Source organism: Rhinoderma darwinii, chromosome 2 (assembly GCF_050947455.1).
Source record: "Rhinoderma darwinii isolate aRhiDar2 chromosome 2, aRhiDar2.hap1, whole genome shotgun sequence".
NCBI lineage: Eukaryota > Metazoa > Chordata > Amphibia > Anura > Rhinodermatidae > Rhinoderma > Rhinoderma darwinii.
The window spans coordinates 105944670-105971594 of NC_134688.1; the positions used below are offsets into that span (position 1 = coordinate 105944670).

A 26925-nucleotide genomic window follows, 5' to 3' on the forward strand; every position below is an offset into this window, starting at 1 on the left:
TCTGTGAACAGCCAGCTTCTTTAGCAATGTCCTTTTGTGACTTACCCTCCTTGTGGAGGGTGTCAATGACTGTCTTCAGGACAACTGTCAAGTCAGCAATCTTCCCCATGATTGTTTAGCCTACTAAACCAGACTGTTGGACCATTTAAAGGCTTAGGAAACCTTTGCAGGTGTTTTGTGTTGATTTTCTGATTAGAGTGTCACACCATGAGTCTACAATATTCAACTTTTACCCAACATTCTAATTTTCTGACAGACAAAATTTCGGATTTTCATTAACTGTTAGCCATAATCATCAACATTAAAAGACAAAAATGCTGGACATAGATCACTCTGTGTTTAATGAATCTATAGAATTTGAGTTTCACTTTTTGAATCGAATTACTGAAATAAATTAACTTTTTGATGATATTCTAATTCATTGAGAAGGACATGTAACAGGTTAAATTACTTATATCATATCCTCTATCAATTTCAGGAATCAATGCAAGATTATTATGAACAATAATTAACAGACCTTAACATTTGTTTTGAATAAACGTATTCACCTGCAAAATGACATATTGTGAGTAAGGAGGAGGTATATACACAGTCTGTCCCTGACACAATCAATACTCAAATGCCACTATCACTATAATATACTACCATACACAAGCAAAATGTAATAACTGTAAAAATAATATACACTGTTCATTACACTGTACGCTATTGCCATACTGTGTAAAATAGTTACGTCATAACATGCCTAAAATATAGCGCCATCCACTGCCCAAATAACACTGCAATACATTTTCAAATAATACCATCATAATACAGCAACTAAATAATATTGATGTTCAATAACCAAATCTTTTTTTTTAAATTAAGTGAGAAGGGAACACCGACCCAAGAAAGAGGGGAGAAGTGGAATGCACAAATGTCATGTGAAACCAGCCTAAAACCACCATACCGAGCCAAAATAATAACATATATAAATATATATATATATATATATATATATATATACAGTGAAGGAAATAAGTATTTGATCCCTTGCTGATTTTGTAAGTTTGCCCACTGTCAAAGACATGAACAGTCTAGAATTTTTAGGCTAGGTTAATTTTACCAGTGAGAGATAGATTATATTAACAAAAAAACAGAAAATCACATAGTCAAAATTATATATATTTATTTGCATTGTGCACAGAGAAATAAGTATTTGATCCCTTTGGCAGACAAGACTTAATACTTGGTGGCAAAACCCTTGTTGGCAAGCACAACAGTCAGACGTTTTTTGTAGTTGATGATGAGGTTTGTACACATGTTAGATGGAATTTTGGCCCACTCCTCTTTGCAGATCATCTGTAAATCATTAAGATTTTGAGGCTGTCGCTTGGCAACTCGGATCTTCAGCTCCCTCCATAAGTTTTCAATGGGATTAAGGTCTGGAGACTGGCTAGGCCACTCCATGACCTTAATGTGCTTCTTTTTGAGCCACTCCTTTGTTGCCTTGGCTGTATGTTTCGGGTCATTGTTGACCTGGAAGACCCAGCCACGAGCCATGTTTAATGTCCTGGTGGAGGGAAGGAGGTTGTCACTCAGGATTTGATGGTACATGGCTCCATCCATTCTCCCATTGATGCGGTGAAGTAGTCCTGTGCCCTTAGCAGAGAAACACCCCCAAAACATAATGATTCCACCTCCATGCTTGACAGTGGGGACGGTGTACTTTGGGTCATAGGCAGCATTTCTCTTCCTCCAAACACGGCGAGTTGAGTTAATGCCAAAGAGCTCAATTTTAGTCTCATCTGACCACAGCACCTTCTCCCAATCACTCTCAGAATCATCCATATGTTCATTTGCAAACTTCAGACGGGCCTGTACATGTGCCTTCTTGAGCAGGGGGACCTTGCAGGCACTACAGGATTTTAATCCATTACGGCGTAATGTGTTACCAATGGTTTTCTTGGTGACTGTGGTCCCAGCTGCCTTGAGATCATTAACAAGTTCCCCCCGTGTCGTTTTCAGCTGAGCTCTCACCTTCCTCAGGATCAAGGATACCCCACGAGGTGAGATTTTGCATGGGCCCCCAGATCGATGTCGATTGACAGTCATTTTGTATGTCTTCCATATTCTTACTATTGCACCAACAGTTGTCTCCTTCTCACCCAGCGTCTTACTTATGGTTTTGTAGCCCACTCCAGCCTTGTGCAGGTCTATGATCTTGTCCCTGACATCCTTAGAAAGCTCTTTGGTCTTGCCCATGTTGTAGAGGTTAGAGTCAGACTGATTAATTGAGTCTGTGGACAGGAGTCTTTTATACAGGTGACCATTTAAGACAGCTGTCTTTAATGCAGGCACCAAGTTGATTTGGAGCGTGTAACTGGTCTGGAGGAGGCTGAACTCTTAATGGTTGGTAGGGGATCAAATACTTATTTCTCTGTGCACAATGCAAATAAATATATATAATTTTGACAATGTGATTTTCTTTTTTTTTTTTTTTTTATATAATCTATCTCTCACTGGTAAAATTAACCTAGCCTAAAAATTCTAGACTATTCATGACTTTGACAGTGGGCAAACTTACAAAATCAGCAAGGGATCAAATACTTATTTCCTTCACTGTATATATAATATATATATTGTGACATCTTGGGGACCACTTAGCTCACAGGATCGCCATCTCCAGGGTGAGATGGTTGGCACACTTATAAAGTTCACTCCAACTCATGGAATAAAAATTTATATCAGCCACAGCTAACTTTATTGTCTTCACCACAGCAAGCAGTGTTACGACAAAAAACATACAAAATAAACCCTCCATCCTCTAACCGTCCATCCTCTAACTAACACATTCATTGTCCCTCACTAAGAGACCCTGAGCCTTGTGCCCAGTACCTCAAAACATAGGCAGTTTTACCTTACATGTTGGTGACTCTCACAGGCTAGCATGCCTGTCTTACCCAGACTGAGAGCCCTGTGTGAACTACACACACCTCAATTAAAGAGCGACCTCAGGTCAAGCCTACCTAGGCTCATCAGACAGCCCAAGACATGGACTGTCTGTATGGAGTGGAAGCCCGTCCTTCTACTTCACACTTCAGCAAACCAGGCCCTATTTCGGGCTTTACACCCAAGCAACAGTAGAGAAAACCCTCTCTGCTGTACATGTTCCCTGGTTGCTTAAAACCTGACAGTTTCTGCACTGTCCAGTAGCTACACTGCTACAATATATATATATATATATTGTATATATGCACGCATGCAATTCAGGGGATCCCAAGTGTTCATCAACTATATTAGAAGAAGGTTTATACCGGGTTGAAACACTCTTTCATGGGGTAACCCCAGACTTTTTACTTTTGTTTGTGTCACTGTCTCCTATACTTGTGTTTCTCCTGGTCATTTCCAAACCAAAATGTAAAGGATCTGCCAGACACAGCTTCTGTGTCGACGCCCGTGGTTAATCAGTCTGCATCTACTGCTAGGTCTGATAGAGTGACTCGATCTGCTACCACTCAGGCTGGTAGGCTGAGGAGTGGGAGAACCTATCACAGCCTGGCCAGACGGAGCTAGCTCCCGCCCTAGGTCTATTTATACCTTCATTTCCTGCTCTTCCTTTGCCTGTGATTCTGTCTGGTTTCCAATCTCTGCTGTTCCTGCTAGTACTACTGACCACTGCTTCAAATTGACCCTGGCTTTACTGACTACGCTCCTGCTCTGCGTTTGGTACCTCGTACACTCCTGGTTTGACTCGGCTCGTTCACTACTCTTGTTGCTTATTGTGTTGACGTGGGCAACTGCCCCATTTCCCTTAGCTTCTGTGTACCCTTGTCTGTTTGTCTGTCGTGCACTTATTGAGTGTAGGGACTGTCGCCCAGTTGTACGCCTACGCCTTGGATGGGCCGTGCAAGTAGGCAGGGACTGAGTGGCGGGTATATTAGGGCTCACCTGTCTGTCTCCCTACCCTGACATTACATAAAAATTGGGTAAGAGACACAAAAAACCCTAAAGATCAGAAAACATAAATTAAAAAAACAATCTCACAGAGTGCAGAAGAAGTAACGCCTATAATACTCCCCAGTATGTTGGGTGATGTTTTGAATGAAAGCAAGGATAAAAAAGGAATCAACTCAATCCATTAATTATAGTTTGTCTGATGATATACATATGACTAATAAAAGTATGGACTCCTTTTCACAAATTAAAGAAATGGAGCTGAGAGAGAGTTATATTCCCATACTAAGTAAAATCTTGCAAGCAGTTACACGATTAAATTGGTCATTATGTGAACCTTCTGAGCAAATTAGTGGACTAAAAATGGTAATTTCTCTGTTAAGAGTGGACAAATTCAGAGTAAGATTGGATGAGGCTGAAGATAGATTGAGGATAGAGGATAGAGGATAAACAAACTGTATCCAACAGACTGCTTAACCCCTTAAGGACGCAGCCTAGTTTGGGCCTTAAGGCTCAGAGCCCATTTTTCAAATCTGACATATTTCACTTTATGTGGTAATAACGTCGGAATGCTTAAACCTATCCAAGCGATTCTGAGATTGTTTTCTCGTGACACTTTGGGCTTCATGTTCGTGGTAAAATTTGGTCGATATATTCAGTGTTTATTGGTGAAAAATTGCAAAATTTAGAGAAAATTTTGAAAAAATTGCATTTTTCAGAATTTAAATGCATCTGCTTGTAAAACAGACGGTTATACCACCCAAAATAGTTACTAGTTCACATTTCCCATATGTCTACTTTAGATTGGCATCGTTTTTTTAACATTCTTTTATTTTTCTTGGACGTTACAAGGCTTAGAACATAAACAGCAATTTCTCATATTTTTAAGAAAATTTCAAAAGCCTTTTTTTTAAGGTACCTCTTGAGTTCTGAAGTGGCTTTGAGGGGCCTATGTATTAGAAACCCCCATAAAACACCCCATTTTAAAAACTAGACCTCAAAGTATTCAAAACAGCATTTAGAAAGTTTTTTAACCCTTCAGGCATTTCACAGGAATTAAAGCAATGTGGAGGTGAAATTTGCAAATTTCATTTTTCTTGCTGAATTTCAATATTATTCCATTTTTTTCTGTAACACAGAAGATTTTACCAGAGAAATACTACTAAATATGTATTGTCCAGATTCTGCAGTTTTTAGAAATGTCCCACATGTGGCTCTAGTGCGCTCGTGGAATAAAACACAAGCCTCAGAAACAAAGGAGCACCTAGTGCATTTTGAGGCCTCTTTTTTATTAGAATATATTTTAGGCAGCATGCCAGGTTTGAAGAGGTGTTGAGGTATGAAAGCAATGGAAACCCACCAGAAGTGACCCCATTTTGGAAACTAGACCCCTCAAGGAATTCATTTATGGTTGTTGTTATCATTTTGACCACACCGTTTTTTCACAGCACCTATTTGAATTGGGCTGTGAAATTAAAAAAATGATATTTTTTCCATTAAGATGTAATTTTTGTTCAAAATTTCTTATTTTCACAAGGAATAAAACACCCCATTTTGTTGCCCAATTTGTCCTTAGTGCGGCAATACCCCATTTGTGGTGATAAACTGCCGTTTGGGCCCATGGGAGGACTCAGAAGGAAAGGAGCGCTATGTGTTTGTTGGAGTCCAGATTTTGCTGGATTGGTTTTCGGGTTCCATGTCGCATTTGCAGAGCCCCAGAGGTATGAAAGCAATGGAAACCCACCAGAAGTGACCCCATTTTGGAAACTAGACCCCTCAAGGAATTCATTTATGGTTGTTGTTATCATTTTGACCACACCGTTTTTTCACAGCACCTATTTGAATTGGGCTGTGAATTAAAAAAATGATATTTTTTTCCATTAAGATGTAATTTTTGTTCAAAATTTCTTATTTTCACAAGGAATAAAACACCCCATTTTGTTGCCCAATTTGTCCTGAGTGCGGCAATACCCCATTTGTGGTGATAAACTGATGTTTGGGCCCATGGCAGGACTCAGAAGGAAAGGACCACCATTTGGCCTACTGGAGCTTTTCTTGTGCTAAGTCATGTAGGCAGAAGCCCCTGAGGTACCAGTACAGTTAAAACCCCCGAGAAGTGACCCCATTTTAAAAACTACACCCCTTAAGACATTCATCTAGTGGTGTAGTGAGCATTTTGACCCCACAGTTATTGTGTAAAAGGTAATGCGCAGCAGATGGTGCAAAGTGAGATTTGCAATTTCCTATGCATATATGCCATTTCAGTGTCTGATATATTGTGCCCAGCATGTGCCACTGGAGACATACACCCCATAAATTGTAATGTGGGTTCTCCCGGGTACGGCAATACCCTACATGTGGCTGTTATTAGCTGCCTGGGCACACGACAGGGCTCAGAAGGGAAGGACCACCATTTAGCCTACTGGAGCTTTTCTGGTGCTAAGTCATGTAGGCAGAACCCCTGAGGTACCAGTACAGTTGAAACCCCCGAGAAGTGACCCCATTTTAAAAACTACACCCCTTAAGACATTCATCTAGTGGTGTAGTGAGCATTTTGACCCCACAGTTATTGTGTAAAAGGTAATGCGCAGCAGATGGTGCAAAGTGAGATTTGCAATTTCCTATGCATATATGCCATTTCAGTGTCTGATATATTGTGCCCAGCATGTGCCACTGGAGACATACACCCCATAAATTGTAATGTGGGTTCTCCCGGGTACGGCAATACCCTACATGTGGCTGTTATTAGCTGCCTGGGCACACGACAGGGCTCAGAAGGGAAGGACCACCATTTAGCCTACTGGAGCTTTTCTGGTGCTAAGTCATGTAGGCAGAACCCCTGAGGTACCAGTACAGTTGAAACCCCCGAGAAGTGACCCCATTTTAAAAACTACACCCCTTAAGACATTCATCTAGTGGTGTAGTGAGCATTTTGACCCCACAGTTATTGTGTAAAAGGTAATGCGCAGCAGATGGTGCAAAGTGAGATTTGCAATTTCCTATGCATATATGCCATTTCAGTGTCTGATATATTGTGCCCAGCATGTGCCACTGGAGACATACACCCCATAAATTGTAATGTGGGTTCTCCCGGGTACGGCAATACCCTACATGTGGCTGTTATTAGCTGCCTGGGCACACGACAGGGCTCAGAAGGGAAGGACCACCATTTAGCCTACTGGAGCTTTTCTGGTGCTAAGTCATGTAGGCAGAACCCCTGAGGTACCAGTACAGTTGAAACCCCCGAGAAGTGACCCCATTTTAAAAACTACACCCCTTAAGACATTCATCTAGTGGTGTAGTGAGCATTTTGACCCCACAGTTATTGTGTAAAAGGTAATGCGCAGCAGATGGTGCAAAGTGAGATTTGCAATTTCCTATGCATATATGCCATTTCAGTGTCTGATATATTGTGCCCAGCATGTGCCACTGGAGACATACACCCCATAAATTGTAATGTGGGTTCTCCCGGGTACGGCAATACCCTACATGTGGCTGTTATTAGCTGCCTGGGCACACGACAGGGCTCAGAAGGGAAGGACCACCATTTAGCCTACTGGAGCTTTTCTGGTGCTAAGTCATGTAGGCAGAACCCCTGAGGTACCAGTACAGTTGAAACCCCCGAGAAGTGAACCCATTTTAAAAACTACACCCCTTAAGACATTCATCTAGAGTGTAGTGAGCATTTTGACCCAACAGTTATTGTGTAAAAGGTAATGCGCAGTAGATGGTGCAAAGTGAGATTTGCAATTTCCTATACATATATGCCATTTCAGTGTCCGATATATTGTGCCCAGCATGTGCCACCGGAGACATACACCCCATAAATTGTAATGTGGGTTCTCCCGGGTACGGCAATACCCTACATGTGGCTGTTATTTGCTGCTTGGGCACATGGCAGGGCTCAAAAGGGAAAGATGAGGGGGATAAGCTGTGCGGAGTGCATCAGGGTAAATTAAAAATCAAGGGATGTATGGTAAATTTTAAAACAATCTTTCATACAGAGCCCTGGTTTTTCGGGACACGTGTCGCATTGGTATGTTGTGTCCTTCCTTATCCCCCTCTTATAGCACACTTTGCACCTCTTTTGACTTTTTCCCTTCTTGCCAGTTTGGGGAACTTCTCCTGGAAAGTGTTGCCCTGGTACGATGCGTGTGGCCTCGCTTCCAGAAGTACTGGGTGCCCCTCCTTCCTGGTCGCCAAAAATTAGGTTCTTTATAACCACCTCTTGAAATTCCAGGAAAGTTCCCCTCTGGCCTGCACATCGACGTAGCACGTACGCATTGTACAATGCCATCTGTATGATGTGCACGGCCAGCTTCTTATACCACACCCTCGATTTCCGCGTAGCGCTGTAGGGCTTCAGGACTTGATCTGACAAGTCCACCCCTCCCATGTACCTATTGTAGTCCAGGATGCAATCTGGTTTGGGGGTCTCTGTACTGGTACCTCGTACAGGTACATGGGTACTGGTGTGGCCATGTATTGTTGTCAATACAAGGACATCTCTCTTGTCCTTGTACTTGACACACAATATGTTGCTACTAGAATGTGCCCTGCTCTCACCCCTTCTGAGTGTTTGCCCAAGCAGTGTTTTAGGGAGGCCTCTAAGATTTTTTCTAGCAGTGCCGCATGCCGCAGTCCTTCTGGAAGCGAGGCACTTGAAGAGCGGGACGCTGGTATAAAAATTATCCAGGTAGAGGTGGTAACCCTGGTCCAGCAGTGGGTGCACCAAATCCCACACAATTTTTGCGTTAATTCCCAGTAAGGGGGGGCATTCTGGGGGCTGAATACTGCTGTCCTTCCCTTCATATATCCTGAATTTATATGTATACCCTGATGCACTCTCGCACAGCTTATACAACTTCACGCCATACCTTGCCCTCTTACTTGGCAGGTATTGGCGGAATTGAAGCCTCCCTTTAAAATGTACCAGGGACTCATCAATGGAAATACACTTCTCGGGGGTGTATGCTTGGGCAAACCGGGCACTGAAATGGTCTAATAGGGGTCTCAGTTTATATAAACGGTCAAAACTGGGGTCATCTCGGGGTGGGCACTGCTCATTATCGGCATAATGTAGGAAGCGAAGTATTGCCTCATAACGCATCCTGGACATGGCCATACGGTACATCGGGGTGTGGTATAGGATGTCCGTGCTCCAGTAGGTCCTAATGGATGGCTTTTTTAGAAGCCCCATGTTCAAGAGCAGTCCCCAGAACTTGCCCAACTCTGCTGCGTTTACAGGAGTCCACCTCTGGGATTGGGCATAAAATGAGTTGGGGTTCTTGGTGATATACTGTTGGGCATATAAATTAGTCTGGGTGACCATTAGCTCTATAAAGTTATCAGTGAAGAAGAACTTGAAAAAGTCCATCTCACTGAACCCTGCCGTGTTAAATTTGATGCCTGGGCTGCCCGTGTACTCAGGGATTTGGGGTTCATAATGGTCTGGTGTGGGCGTCCAAATGGGGTCACTTCGCTCAGGGGTATCACTTGTTGTGGGGTCACTTCTCTCAGGGATTTCTACTATGGTGGTGGTCCTGGGGCGTCTCCTAGGGGGTCCCTCCTCTTCATCGCTGGATGAGGAGGTAGACAAATAAAATAGTGTATCGCCATCCGACGAGTCTGTGTCGGAGGCCAGAAATGCATACGCCTCTTCAGCAGTAAATGTCCGTTGGGACATGCTTGTTGTGCGAAGACAAAATTTATATACTGCAAAAAAATAAATCCCTAACTGGGAGCAATAGGATAGCACAACTAGCACAAATGTGTGTTTTGTTTTTAGAGAGCAAGTGGACTTCCCTGACACTAAAGCTAACTAGGGCGAGGGTTCCTAACACTAAACCTAACTAAATTTTATGTGGACTTCCCTAACGCTAAACCTAACTACGGCGACGATTCCCTGACACTAAACCTATCTAGATTATTTCAAGCTTCCCTGACACTAAACCTAACTACGGTGACGGGTGCCTGACACTAAACCTATCTAATTATTCCGAGCTTCCCTGACGCTAAACCTAACTACGGTGATGGATCCCTAACGCTAAGCCTATCTACGGTGACCGATTCCTGACGCTAAATTCCCTGACACTATACCTAACTACGCTTTTTGACGGTTCCCTGACACTAACTAACCCTAATACTAAACTAACCAGTTAAATTTTCAAAATTGGCTAAACTAACTATTTTTTTTTGTTTCTTTTTTTTCTTTTTATATTTTTTTTTTTGTTTTATGTTTTATATAGAAAAAAATGAAAAAAAAATCCCCAGGGACCAAGAAATGTGGTCCTGAAGACTGAAAAGTGGTCAGTGATAGGAGATCACTGACCAAAAAACGTGGGTAGAACTCAAAGAGGAAGGGAACAGGAGTGGGTAGTGGATGGGGTGGTGGGAAGCAAAAAAAACGTTGTTTTAGAAACTTTTTTTCACTTTTTTTCACTTCTTTTCTCTCTGACTCTCTGCTCACAACCGATCTCAACGCCTCGCTAACTCCAACAGGGCGTTCAGGGCGGTTGCAGCAGGATGTGAGGTCAGAGAGAGGAAGTGACGAGAATGATCGCTGCTATTGGCTAGTTACTCACTGACTAGCCAATAGCGGCGATCGGCGAGGCGGGACCATAGTAAATGGTCCCGGCCCATTATGCTGTGATAGCATGCTGTCAGAAACAGCAGCTATCACAGCTCAGGAACGCCGGGCTCGAGCACTGCTGTGCTGAATGAGACCGATCGCTGCTATTGGCTAGTTACTCACTGACTAGCCAATAGCGGCGATCGGCGAGGCGGGACCATAGTAAATGGTCCCGTCCCATTATGCCGTGATAGCCTGCTGTCAGAAACAGCAGCTATCACAGCGCATGAACGCGCCGGGCGCGCGCACCGCTGTTCTAACTGCAAGACGTACTATTACGGCATGGAGCGCGAACGATAGAGCTGCCATGACGTAATAGTACGTCAAGGAGCGGGAAGGGGCTAATACTAAACTAACCAGTTAAATTTTCAAAATTGGCTAAACTAACTATTTTTTTTTGTTTCTTTTTTTTCTTTTTATATTTTTTTTTTGTTTTATGTTTTATATAGAAAAAAATGAAAAAAAAATCCCCAGGGACCAAGAAATGTGGTCCTGAAGACTGAAAAGTGGTCAGTGATAGGAGATCACTGACCAAAAAACGTGGGTAGAACTCAAAGAGGAAGGGAACAGGAGTGGGTAGTGGATGGGGTGGTGGGAAGCAAAAAAAACGTTGTTTTAGAAACTTTTTTTCACTTTTTTTCACTTCTTTTCTCTCTGACTCTCTGCTCACAACCGATCTCAACGCCTCGCTAACTCCAACAGGGCGTTCAGGGCGGTTGCAGCAGGATGTGAGGTCAGAGAGAGGAAGTGACGAGAATGATCGCTGCTATTGGCTAGTTACTCACTGACTAGCCAATAGCGGCGATCGGCGAGGCGGGACCATAGTAAATGGTCCCGGCCCATTATGCTGTGATAGCATGCTGTCAGAAACAGCAGCTATCACAGCTCAGGAACGCCGGGCTCGAGCACTGCTGTGCTGAATGAGACCGATCGCTGCTATTGGCTAGTTACTCACTGACTAGCCAATAGCGGCGATCGGCGAGGCGGGACCATAGTAAATGGTCCCGTCCCATTATGCCGTGATAGCCTGCTGTCAGAAACAGCAGCTATCACAGCGCATGAACGCGCCGGGCGCGCGCACCGCTGTTCTAACTGCAAGACGTACTATTACGGCATGGAGCGCGAACGATAGAGCTGCCATGACGTAATAGTACGTCAAGGAGCGGGAAGGGGTTAAAGAGCATTCTGAAACCATTACGGAAATTACTGCTAAAATGGCTAATAGAGAAGATAGAACACGTAGAAATTCTAATAAATTTGTTGGCTTTCCAGTAGCGTCAGAGGGAGTTAATCTCACAGAATTTGCCAAGATTTAGTTGAAAGTTTTTACACAATCTGTCTGACTGTGGATTTTTGGAGTCCAAACTTTTTAGAGATGGTTTTGTAACCTTTTTCCTAATAATGAGAAACAACAACTCTTCTTGTGAGGTCCTCAGAAATGTCTTTTTTTCGTGCCATGATACACTTCCACAAACATGAACAAACAAAACGTGTTGTGAAGATCACACTTTGATAGATCCCAGTTCTTTAAATAGAACAGGTCGCCCACTGACACCTGATTGTCATCCCATTGACGGAAAACACTTGACTCTAATTTCACCTTCTAATTATCTGCTAATCTTAGAGGTTCACATACTCTTGCCACTCACAGATATGTGATATTGGGTAATTTTCCTCAATAAATAAGTGACCGAGTCTTTTATTTTTTATTCATTTGTTTGTTTTGGTTCTCCTTATCTACTTCTAGGATTTTTGTGAAAATCTGACGTAGTTTTAGGTCAAATGTATGCAGAAATATAGAAAATTCTGAAGGGTTCAGAAACTTTTAAGCACCACTGTATGTGATAGAGATAGGAGAGCAGGATTCTACTCTTCTCTGTGTGCAGTGTATAGAAGACATGATAGCAGTTAGGCTCCAGCCATTAGGTCATGGAAAACTGAGGATTAGAGAGAGAGCCTACAGAGGAAAACTGCTAAAAATTTCCACATACAAGTGACAAGTCATATAATGCCCAGAAATAGTCTTATTCCTCATGTACACTTACATCACAGCTTATTCTGATGATGCACCTGAAAAGTTAGTCACTTTAAGGAGGAATCTTTTTCAAGCATATTTGAATTGGTTCGTGCCCACCTAGTACCCACATAAGGTGTGGGAATGGGTCCCCCTCTTCTTCATGGTTTGAAGTGGCCCCTTTCCCCAAAGTGTGTTACTTTGAATTAAATTTCTTTCACAGGTGAAGATCTGCTGCTTTAAAATATATAGTTGTGGTTTTCTCTGGTTACAAGTCCAGATCCTGTGGAAGCTATGTAAATATCTGCAGAGGCTTTATTCCGTTGTAATGCATGTTTTTTTCAAAGCAGCAACTCCTCTAAATTGTCGCCAGGAAAAAACTGCTTGGACACCATCTTTGAGTAGTTTTGCTGCACCATAACAGCCAGGAGGAAGCATGTAGTGTTTTTCACGTCCGAGGTGTACCCGTGCGGGATGCGTTGTCATGGATCCCCCTTAGACTAGAGTCTATAGAGGGATATGTAACACGCAGCAAAATAGGACGTCCTACTTTTTTCACGGACCCTTCACATGCTCCGTTGAAACAACGGTCGTATGAACGGCCGTCACATGGACGTGATACAAGCTCATCTGAATGAGCCCTAAAGGTACAGAGCTTACTTAGAAGATAATTATAGGTTACATAAAAATGTTACATTATTTTTCACTGACTTCCACCAGTATTGCTGGTTTAATAGGTGACATTCTGGTGACAGGTCCCCTTTAATGCAACTGTTCCCGCCTAATGGGGTAAAGTGTGTGCGGGTTATGGGCATTAGAGCAGCAGGAGTACTATTAGTGCCATCGGGCATTAGCAAGCACTTTGATTCGGTGGGTGAAGTGCATAGAGCTTTCCCGCAGCAGTGTCATTGAATCGGCGATGAAAGTTGCCTGGGGCCTCCCCGCATTTAATGAGAAGCTGGGTAGAAGTTGCCAAGGGCCTTAGCAAAGAGAAAGAGACAGTGAGTGAAGTTGCCTGGGGCCTTCCTGCATGTGTTGGAAACTGAAGTCTGTAAAACAGAGAAAAAGCCTAAAGATTACAGAGGGAATACCCCTGCATCACAGAGCAGCCCAATCTCTATCCTGCAAAAAAGAAGTGAGTAAGCCACCATTGCCAAGTAAGCCACCATTGCCGCATTTTTCCAGAGATTTGCCACCATTTGGTGTTTGCCGTTCAGGCTCAAACGTTAAAGAGACTGTGCCTCTCAGTGTATGTGAGAAGTGTTCACATTCCCTTGTGGCCGTTCTGTGAAGAATTCTTGCAGTAGAAAGACTGTTTTTATTGCATTAATCTAAACTAATGCAAAGGCCTTCGCCGCTACTGTGCTTTACACCCCTTACACCAAGGGCTCTGGGCAGTAACCCACAGACTATTCTATGCAAGCTTTTGTACTCCAAAGAGCGGAACGTGGTGTTGAAAAAAGCTAGAGAAATTAACTATTTCTTTATGTAACAGTAATCATATCATGTTCTTTCCAGTTTTCATTATTCACGTAGAAGAATGGCTAATCTTCAATAGAGGTTAAAAGAAGGTTAAGGAACCTCAATCTACAATACACATTTATTTACTATGGGTGATTTACCCGCATTCCACTATCCTTTTGAGTCCGCAGAGAAGCATCTCACTGGCAAGACAGGAAAGGACTTACGTGACACTTGATTGATATATCCCGCAAAGGTGAAAGGACAGGAAAGTACTTAAGTGACTTGAATATTGCACCTTTCTAATGTGAATTCCATACTGCTGCATCTAGTTAATGTGAAACAACATCATCCCTACTGTAGAATAGAAATGGTATAAGCCTGAAGATTTACAGTTGATTGTTTAGTGTTTTTGTTGTCTTTGGTTATCTGCACAGTCCAATCCCTGAGATCATGTCACCACTAAATGTAAGAAAAATTGTTAAGATGCTAATGTATTCAATTTATTCTTACAGGGAACATATCATGGGAGCAGATTCATTTTGCATTGAAATGGCGAACTCTGTTTTAACTCAACTCGTGGAAGAGCTTGAGAAGGTGACGAAAAGTTGTGGAAGTGATACACATTTGGTTTTTCAGTGGGTAGAAAATTTTAAGGTGAGTAATGTCAGAAAAATAATTGATCCTATTACTGTGGTGTAACCATTCTAGGATAATTCATTCTGTTTCTCAACAATATACCGGTACCTTACAGAAAATTGAAGTAGGATAGCAACCGTGATTTTCTGTGGTCAGGTATCCCCAGCCTGAATGAGCAAATGTCAATATAGTCCACAAGTTGTGAAAACATACTGAACATCAGCTGGACACCAAAATAAAATGAATATGAATATGAATATGTTGGGTGTCTGACACAGGATATACCTCATTGCACAGTCAGTAACAGACGTATGTACTCGCTCTTTTAGTCAGGTACAAGTGTACACTACCACTATACAGAAATCAATTTTACCAGTAATTTTACCAGTAGTGCCACCATCCAGTAACCATATAATAGTCAGATATCAGTTCTACAGAGGTGGTCTGCAGAGTATTATCACGCTGCAGACCATACAAGAGAATACAGTACTGATCAGTCACAGGCAGAATAAACAGCAATTAAATCAACTCTAAGGCCCCATGTACACGACCGTAATTTTGATCCGCAAATATGGATCCGTAATTCCGGATCAAAATACTGATCCATTCAGTTCTATTGCCACGGACACCTTCCCATATATTTACGGGTAGGTGTCCGGGCCCTAGAAATTACCCCCAAAAATAGGACATGTCCTATTTTTTTTGATTTTACAGACTGTGCTCCTATACTTTATATTGGGAGCATGGCCCGCAAATGTGGGTGACAGTGCGCGGCCGTCCGTGCCCGTAACACGGCCGTGTGCAGGGGGCCTAACCTACAATAAAATGAGTGAAAAAAGGCATTAATGCTCAATAAAGAGTAAAACTTTTATTAATTCATTAATTAAAAATACCCAAAATACATTACAAATAAGTCCTGCACATACAAGATAAGGACAGCATACCATGGGTCACAAATAATGCCAGTGAAGGCCAATTATGTTATACATCCAGACTACAAGGAAATACATGTACTACCACTGTATCAATGATTATAAAAAGGTAACAGACTCCTTATGAAGCAACTACTGGAATGGCGTCAGCCCCAATGTGCATTTCAGGCTACACAGTCTTTGATTGGCAGTGACCCTCTAATTTCATGATGCACTATTAGGGTATGTTCACACAGGGCGGATACGCTGCTTCAAAGCACACAGCATATCTGCCCTTGTCGCCGCAGGATATTCCGGCCGAAAAACTGCACCAAATTGTGTTGCAGTATTTCGTCCAGAATGTCCGCTGCGAAAAACTGCATGGTGACGCGTCTCTCTGCCGCCCTGCAGCCCGGCCTCCTGGGATGAGATTTCATCCCATGTGACCACTGCAGCCTGTAAATGAATAAACCTTTTTTTCATTAAAAAATATTTATATATTTTTTTAAATATTTCACCTTAAAAAAACCACATATTAGGTAATTTCGCAATTCAAATGACCCATACATAAACATAACTTTATACCGCACGGCATACGGCGTTAAAAAACTAACAAATTTGCAGTTTCTTTCCATTCCCCCAAAAAGTTATAAAAATGTGTCAAATAATTATATGTACCCCAAAATGGGGCCAATAAAAACCACTCATCTCGCAAAAAATAAGCCCTTATATGGCTACATTGAACTTATTTCCATAAAACGAAAAAATTTTAAAATATGTACAGAAAGGAAGAATAAAGCGGACAAGTTATTTTTACTGCACGACAAAAAGAACAATGTTAGAATTGTGTTTTTTTTTCTTTTTTTGCATTCCCCGCCCCCCCCTAAATAGTGTATAAAGTCGAAACCATAAATTATTTGTATCCCCAAAATGGTGCCATTGAATAATACAACTATCCCGCAAAACAAAAGCATTTTGAATGTTGCAGCGTGATGCAAGTGCTAGGGAAGCAGGAGTCCGGCACAATCGTCATATGCACGCTATCCCCGCCCAGCTGCCGATGAGGATTGACAGCTCTCTCCCTATTACTGCGCATAGGGAGAAAGCTGTTGATCATCGGTGGCTGGGTGGGTGAGCGGCCGCTGATGAATACGCCAGACTCCTTCCTTCCAGCGCTCCCATCGTGCTACAAAATAAAAAATCTAAGTTCTCCAAAACCATTAAAAGTGTTGTCTGGTTATGGGGTGGTTTTTCATACTCTTGACCTACTGATGATCCACAGGATGGGTCATCAATATATGATCGGTTGGCTCTGACACCCAGACCCCACACCGATCAACTGCCTCCGGCACCGTAAGTTTGCAGTGGTCAATGCCAGAAGCAGAAGGCTCCGTACTCTGCATATTGACTCGGCTGGTTTAGTGCAGCTCTGCTGCTATTTAAGTGAATGGGAGCAGAGCTGCAGTCCTGCAGCATGGCGGCTATACAAAAACCGCCCCTTGACCAGACCACAGCTTTACACTGTCAGACATGAGTGACAGACCGCTGAAATCAGCATGTCTGTCACTACTTTAAGGAAAAATAAATAGAAATTATTACAACTACTATTTTTACATGTGGCATTTTGTAGATTTCTCATATTTAAAATAATTGACCAAATCTTTCCTTGTTGCAGAATATCCATGGCACATTAGTGTATATCAAGGTGCCATTTTTATTTTTGTTATGTCTATGGTGGCAGTTTTACTGATGGGTGTTCATGCTGAAAAAATAAGAAACTGTCCTATTCTTGTCCGTAATTACGGCACGGACTCTCCCATAGAAACCTATGGGCGCTTCTGTAAATACTGACCTCTACGGATATGCATCCGTAAACCGTCCGTATTTACAGAAGCGTTGCTATGCAACATGTTGGTGACATCATTTGCAGCCTCCCTCTTTTTTCACGGATTCGTATATAGGGAAAATACAGATGTATTACGGACCGTATTTGCGGATACCGTTCCGTATATGTGGATAAGTTACGGATGACTACGGATACGTATTTACGGACAGTATTTACAGAGAGATGAAAATATGGTCGTGTGCATGGGGCCTTAATATTTATGTTCCATAATTATCATTGGCGCGTGGTACGAGTCTTCTCCTCTAGGCCAGACATTTTTTACAAACCGTCCAGTAGTTATAGCGTAGTAGGCTGCCAGGATGAAACAGACAGGAGTAGGGAGAACTTGGGGACATTTCTACCAGCACAATGTTGGCACAGTCCCATATCATTATATTCCAACTCAACCTTTCTTATGTGACTTCTTCATATATTTATTCACATGATTAGTTGGACCTTTTGGGATTTCCACGTTTACAGTAGATAACAAGTAAACTCTGTTAAGTCTTTCCGCACAGTAATCCCACAAACATTTACATGAGGAGAGCTATAATAGTATTACTTCAAGACACAGAATAGCAGGACTTCATCCAGCCCTGGCATAATAACAAGCAAACCTGCGACCCAAGCTTTGTGGACACTGATATATATATAGGCAACTAATGTAACACTCATTTATTATAACTTGTCAACACAGCAATGACTGTCTATGACTATGTCAGTAAAAATGTCAGTAAAGAGTGCTGGCGAAGTTATTGTCACACAATATTTGCTGTGAATGTTGTCATTATGGAAAAATCTACTTTTTTTTTTTTTACAAGACATATTTCTTTTTATAACCAGACCATGACTCAACGTGACCCAATGAGCATAATACGGTTATTCAGGACTATTTGTAAAGGAGAAATGGACACAGTTTTGAAACAGGTATGTTCGAGAAAAAAAAAACACTTTTTTTTTATCTAGGGATCATCAAAGTGAGAAGTTGAAGGGCAGGGCTTGAATGTTTTAGTGTAAATGTATTGCCATATGTAGCGCCGGCGGCTGCTAACCGCTTACATCTCGCTCCTACCGGTGGTGTGTTCATCCTCGTTGGCGTCTCCCTTCCCAGGGACGCTCTGCTTCCTGCCTCCTCCCCTGTGCTATGCCCGTTGGGCCAGTAAAAGTGTCCCCAGCCTATTCCTGCACACCCGGGGCTTTATAAGTGAGCCTGCCCCTTGCCCCAGTCCCTGAGCAGAGTTGGACAAACCTAGTGTTATCCTGCGAAGGTTCTGAACCCCGTATCCATATCCTGTATCCTGAGTCTGTTGCCTGTCGGTATCCGGTGCCCTGTGGGTGATTCCAGTAATCCAGCACCAGCCTGTATACTGCTACAACCAAGGTACCATCTTTGTCTCTCCCTAGCTTCAGTGGAGAAGCCCAGTGGGTCCACAATCCTGCTGGTCATTACATGAGATTTCCTATCTCAGTAATTATACTGAAACTATCGTTTTCTAGCTACTGTTTAATAATATTGAGAATGATTTATATTGCACCATTGTATTCTGTGGCACTATACAATGCAGTAGAAAACGGATACAAAATGGTATCCACAGGTTAAAGTAGGAGAGGGCCCCTGTCCAAATGAGCTTACAATCTAAAAGGTAAAGGATAACAACATCATGAATGTGCAAGGGGTTGTTCACATTTGCGTTGGAGGCTGTTCTTTTTGCCAGGCAAAATATGCTGTGCTATAATATTCAGCAAAATAACAGAAATCATGTTGAAAACCTGATAGAACCCATTATAATCAATGGCTACCATCGGGCGACAGTATTTACGTTGGTAACCCGAACGCAGATGTGAGCCTGGCCTACCCCATGTTTACAACAGCAGTCAGATTGTGCTTTTTTTTGGTACCAGTTTGCTCCTTAGTAGCATCGGAAAAAATTGTCTTAGGTTAGGATCTCACACACTGCGTTGGTGCAGTTTTTATATCCGTTTTTTGGAGCCAAAGTCAGAAGTGGTCCAAACGTAATGAAAGATACACTCCTCAACATTGAAATTGCAACACCAAGAAGGAAAAGTTTTGGAATTGTGGAAATCACCATCTCGATAGAAATGTTAATGATATGCAAAATGATAAAAAATTGAAGCAAAATATTCCAAACATCTTGATTTATTTAGTATCGAGTATGAGCGCCACCCGCAGAAATACACGCACTTACACACCTTGCCATGCTATCAATGAGGTTATTAATGACTGTCTGAGAAATGTTATGCCACGCTGAATGCACTTGGGCACGGAAATGATCAAAATTGGCTGCTGGCAACTCACTTTGCAAATCCCGACCAAACACTGCCCAGATGTGCTCAATGGGAGACAAGTCCCAAGATGCTACAGGCCATGCATGTTTAGGCCACACAGGCTGCTCATAGTAGCATGAGCAACATGCGGCCAGGCATTGTCCTTTTGAAAAACGGCTTCTGGTACACTTTGTAGAAATGGTCGTACCACTGGTTCCACGACCAAATCAATGTAACGCCGAGATGTTAGTGTACCTGAAATGAAGACTAAAGGAGTCCGGCTACCGTACATTATGCCAGCCCACACCATAATCCTGGGAGTAGGACCGGTGTGAAGTTCTATTGTGAAGGCCTCTTCATGGCGTTTCCCACGTGGTCTCCAGACCAATCTCCGGCCATCATTGCATCCGAGACAAAAGCATGACTCATCTCTGAATAGGATAGACCTTCATTCCAGCCGGATTGCTGTGCCCTATGATAGCCTTTGAGAGCGGTGGCGTGTGGTCAATGGAACACCTGTAGCTGGACGTCTGGTTCGTAGTTCAATGTTGTGCAAACACATTCTGGTGGTTTGTGTCGACACTAGTAGCCGCCCTAGGCTTGGGATGTGACGACCAATTTCATTAGCAGTGCAGAATGGATCACTACGCACCATTCTTCCAATCAGACGATCCGTCCGTGCAGACATTCGCCTCCGCGCAATTCCATCTGTCATTCCCGTTCATTGTTGTTCCCCCAACCTTTGGGTCATACAACATGAATAATGCTGAAATCTCAGCTTAGGCATGTAGCAATCTGCTGGAGTGATAAACCAAGGTCTCTCAGTTCAAGGATCTGTCCCTCTCAGTTTGCAACAAGTGACGATAACTTCATGTGACTAAAAAAATGTTGCTTTCAATCTGGCCTTTATACCCGTCCCACATGCCACAGACTGGAGCAAGGTGCTTGAAAATGTGATCATTTGCAGATCTTAGCAACACCTGCTACTTCCTCGATTTGCATTTGCAATTTCAATGTTGAGGAGGGTAAAAAGTAAAGGCTGATAACATTTCCTTTTTTTTGTGTCCACTTCTGTGTTTGACTATTAAGACGGAGGCAAAAACTGCCACAAAAACTGCATTAAACCTGCGTGTGAGATCCTGGCCTTGGGCTCTGTTAACACACCGTTTGTCCCCTACATTCATACTTCGTTTTTTAACAGTATTGAGTATCGTAGACAACTACACTATTCAATACAGAAGCATCCTGCAAAAAAACATATAGCGAAGTATGTGTTGTTTTTTTTTATGGGAGCCTACGGGCGACTTAATGCCACTTTATGCCCATAAAGTAGCATATGTCGGAGGTGTATGTCAGGAATTAACCCTTTAGTGACCTGCCAATTTTGGCCCTTAAAGAGACCCTCCAGTCCGCACAAAAACTAAACTAACGATAATAGAAGATTTTTAACTTACCTAGTGTCCATACCTTTGGTTCTTCTCTCTCCATTGCCTCATTCTCGGTCCCTGTTGTTTCCATCCAAGATGGCCACCACTGTCTCAGACTTGCATATGGAGCGAAGTATACAAGTCTGAGACACGTCCGCTCCTCCTCCTTCACTGCCCTCTGAAGTGTCAGTAGCTATAAACCAGCGCCAGAGTCATCAGAGGGCAGTGAAGGAGGAGGATGGGGGCATATCTCTGACTTTCAAACTATGCTCCCTATGCAAGTCTGAGTCCGCGGCGGCCATATTGGATGGAAGACTACGGGGACCGAGAACGAGGCAACAGAGAGAGAGAAGAACCAAAGGGATGAACTCTATGTAAGTTAAAAATCATTCTACTATCGCGCATTCGTCGCATTCCAAAAGTCGTTACCTTTTTATTTTTCTGTCGACAAAGCCGTATGAGGGCTTGTTTTTTGCGGGATGAGTTGTATTTTTCAATGGAACCATTTTGGGCTGCATATAATGTGTTGTATAACTTGTATAATTGTCTTTTGGGTATCCGCTATAGCTTTGTGGTTTTGTTTTTAAGGCGTTTACTGTGCAGTATAAATAACATTTAATGGATTGATACGATTATGGTGATACCAAATTTATACAATATGTTTTTGGGTCGTTGCATTCCAAAACCCATAAAATTTTTATTTTCCCAGCAATGGAGCTGTATAAGGGCTTATTCAGACGAACGGGATATACGTCCGTGCAACGCGCGTGATTTTCACGCGCGTCGCACGGACCTATATTAGTCTATGGGGCCGTGCAGACATGTGCGTGATTTTTACGCAGCGTTGGTCCGCTGCATAAAAGTCCCAACATGTCTGTTCTTTGAGCGTTTTTCGCGCATCACGCACCCATTGAAGTCAATGGGTGCGTGAAAACCACGCATGTCACACGGAAGCACTTCCGTGCGAAGAGCGTGATTCGCGCAACAGCTGTCAAAAGGATGAATGAAAACAGAAAAGCACCACGTGCTTTTCTGTTTACAAATATCCAAACGGAGTGTCATAATGATGGCGGCTGCACGAAAACCACGCAGCCGCGCATCATATGATGCTGCCACACGGAGCTGTCATGTGCCTTTTGCGCAGGCAAAACGCAGCGTTTTTTGCGTGCGGAAAAGGCACACGCTCGTGTGAATCCAGCCATAGTGCGTGTATTTTGTGGGACGAGTTGCAGTTTTTATTGGTACCATTTTGGGATACAAACGACTTTTTAAATGCTTTTTATTCAATTATTGGGAGCCGGTTTGAACAAAAAACAGCAATTCTGGCGTAGTTTTTTCATCGTTTTTTTTTACGCCGTTCACTGTGGAGTGGATAAATAATGTGATCGATTTATAGTTCAGGTCGTTACGATCATTTTTTTTTCTTCCAAAAAAAGGGTCTTTGTAAGTGGAAAAAAGTGTTTTTTTGGGAGGGGTTTAATTGTCAATTATTTTATAAAACCCTTTTTAAATTTTTTTCAAATTTATTTTTTACTCTCAGTAGGCTACTTAACCCTGCAATCATCTAATCGTTTCTATAATACATTGCAATGCTTACACTGACAGAGAGCCTAGTGGGCCCTGCCTCTGGCTTCCATACATAGCAGCCCTGGGGCCATTGTTAGGCGTCCGGCTGCCATTGCAACCCATCGGCAGCCTGCAATCTCATTGTGAGGGCGCGATGGGCTTACAGAGGGAGCCTCTTTCCTCTGTAAACCAGTTAAATTCTGCAGCCGCTATTAACATTGGTATTTAATGGGTTAAATGAGCGGAATTGGAGGTACCCCTGATCCCGGCTGGTAAAGCATAAGCTTTGCTGTCATTAGACAGCTGAGCACCCGCTCCACACAGCACGAGGATTACTGTGCTGTTCACGGCAGCCTAGCCTGAGGCCCCTTTGTGAGGGCATATTGATGGGCAGTAAGGGTTTAAAAGTTTTAATGAGTAAAATAAAGAGAGAAATGGATTGTAGTAGGAAGTTCCAGAAGAAGGGAAAGTCACAGCAGTAGTAGTGGGTTATGTAAACTGTAGGTTGTATTTAGGGTTAAAAAAATAAATAAAAGTAGATATGCGTTCATGCTATATAGCTGGATTACGGATTCTCAGAATAACCTCCTCTGGTGGGTCAAGTAAACCAAATCTGACACTGCTGCAAATGCTGCTGAACATTCCTACGGGCTGGTTTTGGGTTTTATAAGTGGTATAGCTGGTGAGGTAAGGTCTGGCAGTGCATTTGTGCTGGATACTGGATACCAGTGTGGGTGCCAACAAGTTACTCTAACCACTGCAAGCGTATCAAGTTAAATGTTAATGTGTGTGTGGAGGATGGTGCCAAACTAAATCTTTGTCCCATATGAGGACATATATGGTTTTATAAGTTGCACTTGCCAACATAGCTCAACTGATGCACTGCCGTTGTTTAAACAAAGTATAAAAGTAACAATACTTCATTCATTTACATTTTGTACCCTGCTTATAACTGAAATGATTGTGTATGACAAAGATACTACAGTATGTTTCCCACTTTGATTTAAGCTGCTAGGAAGACACAGTTTTTCAACTGGAAGACCACAGCCTTTTACAATGCCTGCACACCACAGACCTAAAGAACGCAATATTCATCAGTGAGCTTTTTAGGTCACAGTTTTAGACCAAATTTGAGGTCCTCTTGCCTTTCATCAGACTACACAGATCTGTTGCCAAGAGCTATATCTACAGGTCACTTTTTTTTTTATCTACTCAAATTATTCAAGAAACTATATTACTATGGCACAAATCCATTTACTGCAGTTACTATTAAAATTGTTAATGTGTTAGTGGTATATTAAAAAAATAATTTTTAATGAAGGAAGAAAACCTTCCACTTTAAAATCATCCCTCTGACAAATCATACAATTACTTTATTAATAAAACAGATGACGAGATGATTCTTAATATTGAGCATGTTCTTCAAATCTTCTAAAGATTGTTTAACTGTATGTGACAGCCGCCAAAGGGGAGTATGGAGCGGCTCATAGGTTGAGCCCACTCTATACACCAGCTGGTGTCAACTGTATGTTCTAATCGACACTGCAGCAGCCGGGATCGCAGGCAATTCCGATCCTGGACATGTCATTACTTAGATGCCACGGTCAAAATCGTCCCCGACATCTAAGCTGTTCGAAGAGGGAGGTCAACCCCCTCCATTAGTCCATCGGCATTCCGCGATGTGATCGCGGTGTGCCAATGGTTGTCCTGACAGCCTGGGGGCCTACTGAAGGCCCCAGGTCTACCACTTTCTGCTCCTATTAAAGAGGCTCTGTCACCAGATTTTGCAGCCCCTATCTGCTAATGCAGCAGATAGGCGCTGCAATGTAGATTACAGTAACGTTTTTATTTTTTAAAAACGAGCATTTTTGGCCAAGTTATGACCATTTTCGTATTTATGCAAATGAGGCTTGCAAAAGTACAACTGGGCGTGTATTATGTGCGTACATCGGGGTGTGTTTACTACTTTTACTAGCTGGGCGTTGTGTATAGAAGTGTCATCCACTTCTCTTCACAACGCCCAGCTTCTGGCAGTGCAGCACTGTGACGTCACTCACAGGTCCTGCATCGTGTCGGCACCAGAGGCTACACTTGATTCTGCAGCAGCATCAGCATTTGCAGGTAAGTAGCTACATCGACTTACCTGCAAACGCCGATGCTGCTGCAGAATCATCTGTAGCCTCTGGTGCCGACACGATGCAGGACCTGTGAGTGACGTCACAGTGCTGCACTGCCAGAAGCTGGGCGTTGTGAAGAGAAGTGGATGACACTTCTATACACAACGCCCAGCTAGTAAAAGTAGTAAACACGCCCCGATGTACGCACATAATACACGCCCAGTTGTACTTTTACTTTTCAACACGCCCAGTTGTACTTTTGCAAGCCTCATTTGCATAAATACGAAAATGGTCATAACTTGGCCAAAAATGCTCGTTTTTAAAAAATAAAAACGTTACTGTAATCTACATTGCAGCGCCGATCTGCTGCAATAGCAGATAGGGGCTGCAAAATCTGGTGACAGAGCCTCTTTAAGGCCAGCAGCAGGGCTTAATATGTAATATATGTAATGCAGTATATGGTACTTTTAACCATATCCTAAGTATTGCAATGTATGGTACCAGCGCATAGACCGGTGTATGGATCGCTTGTTCAAATCCCCTAGGGGGACCAAAAAAAAAAAAAGGTAAAAGAGAGTCAAATAAAGTTTTTATGAATGTACAAAATAATCGTAAAAGTTCTAAAAATTTTTTTACATTTTCCTCTTAACCCTTTCAAGACCGAGCTCATTTTGGCCTGCAGGACCAGCCCCATTTTTTCAAATCTGACATGTTAATTTATGTGGTAATAACTCCGGAATGCTTTTGCCTACCCAAGCGATTCTGAGATTGTTTTCTCGTGACATATTGTACTTTATATTAGTGGAAAAATTAGGTCAATAAATTCATTGCTTATTTGTGAAAAACACCAAAATTTAGAGAACATTTGCAAAAATTATTATTTTTCTAATTTTAAATGTATCTGCTTGTAAAACAGATAGTAATACCACACAAAATAGTTACTATTTCACATATTCCATACGTCTACTTTATATTTGCATCGTTTGAACATTATTTTATTTTTCTAGGACATTACAAGGCTTAGTACTTTACCAGCAATTTCTCACATTTTCAAGAAAATTTCAAAAGGCGATTTTTACAGGGACCAGTTCAGTTCTAAAGCGGCTTTGAGGGCCTTATGTACTAGATAGACCCCATAAATCACCCCATATTAAAAACTGCACCCCTCAAAGTTTTCAAAGCAGCATTCAGAAAGTTTCTTAACCCTTTAGGCGTTTCACAGGAATTAAAGCAATGTAGAGGGGAAATTGACAAATTATTTTTTTTTTGCTGCAATTATTTGTAATAAAAAAAAAAATTCTGTAACACAAAAGGTTTTACCAGAGAAACGCAACACAATATTTATTGCCCAGATTCTGCACTTTTTAGAAATATTCCACATGTGGCCCTAGTGTGAAAATGGACTGAAATACTGGCCTCAGAAGCAAAGGAGCACCTAGTGGATTTTGTGGCCTCCTTTTTTTAGAATATATTTTAGGCACCATGTCGGGTTTGAAGAGGTCTTGTAGTGCCAAAACAGTGGAAATCCCCCAAAAGTGACATGGTTTTGGAAACTGCACCCCTCAAGGAATTTTTCTAGGGGTATAGTTAGCATCTTGACCCCACAGGTCTTCTGCTATACTTATTGGAGTTTGCCTGTGAAAGTGAAAATCTACTTTTTTTCTGAAAAAATATTAAAAAAAAGATATTTGCAAGGAATAAAGAATAAAAAGCACCCCAAAACTTCTCCCGATTACAGCAATACCCCATATGTGGTACTAAACTGCTGTTTGGACCCACGGCAGAGCTCAGAAGGGAGGGAGCGCCATTTGGATTTTGAAGCGCAGATTTTGCTGGATTGGTTTTCAGTGCCATGTCGCGTTTGCAACGCCCTGGAGGGAGCAAAACGGTGGAAACCCCCCCCCAAAAAGTGACCCCATTTTGTAGACTACACCCCTCAAGGAATGTTTCTAGGGGTATAGTTAGCATTTTGACCCCACAGTTTTTTTGCTGAATCTAGTGGAATTAGGCCGTGAAAATGAAAATCTTTTTCTGAAAAAACATAGAAATGTT

General features: G+C 42.3%; 1 protein-coding gene across 1 annotated transcript in view; it reads left to right on the top strand.

Annotated features, from left to right (window-relative positions):
* STAT6 (signal transducer and activator of transcription 6) overlaps positions 1-26925 on the top strand; it is a 232456-nt gene that overhangs the window by 115381 nt on the left and 90150 nt on the right. Inside the window, exons 3-4 of the mRNA XM_075852010.1 lie at positions 14558-14699; positions 18321-18404. Of these exons, the coding sequence (XP_075708125.1) occupies positions 14558-14699; positions 18321-18404 (226 nt within the window). The remainder of the gene's footprint in view (positions 1-14557; positions 14700-18320; positions 18405-26925) is intronic.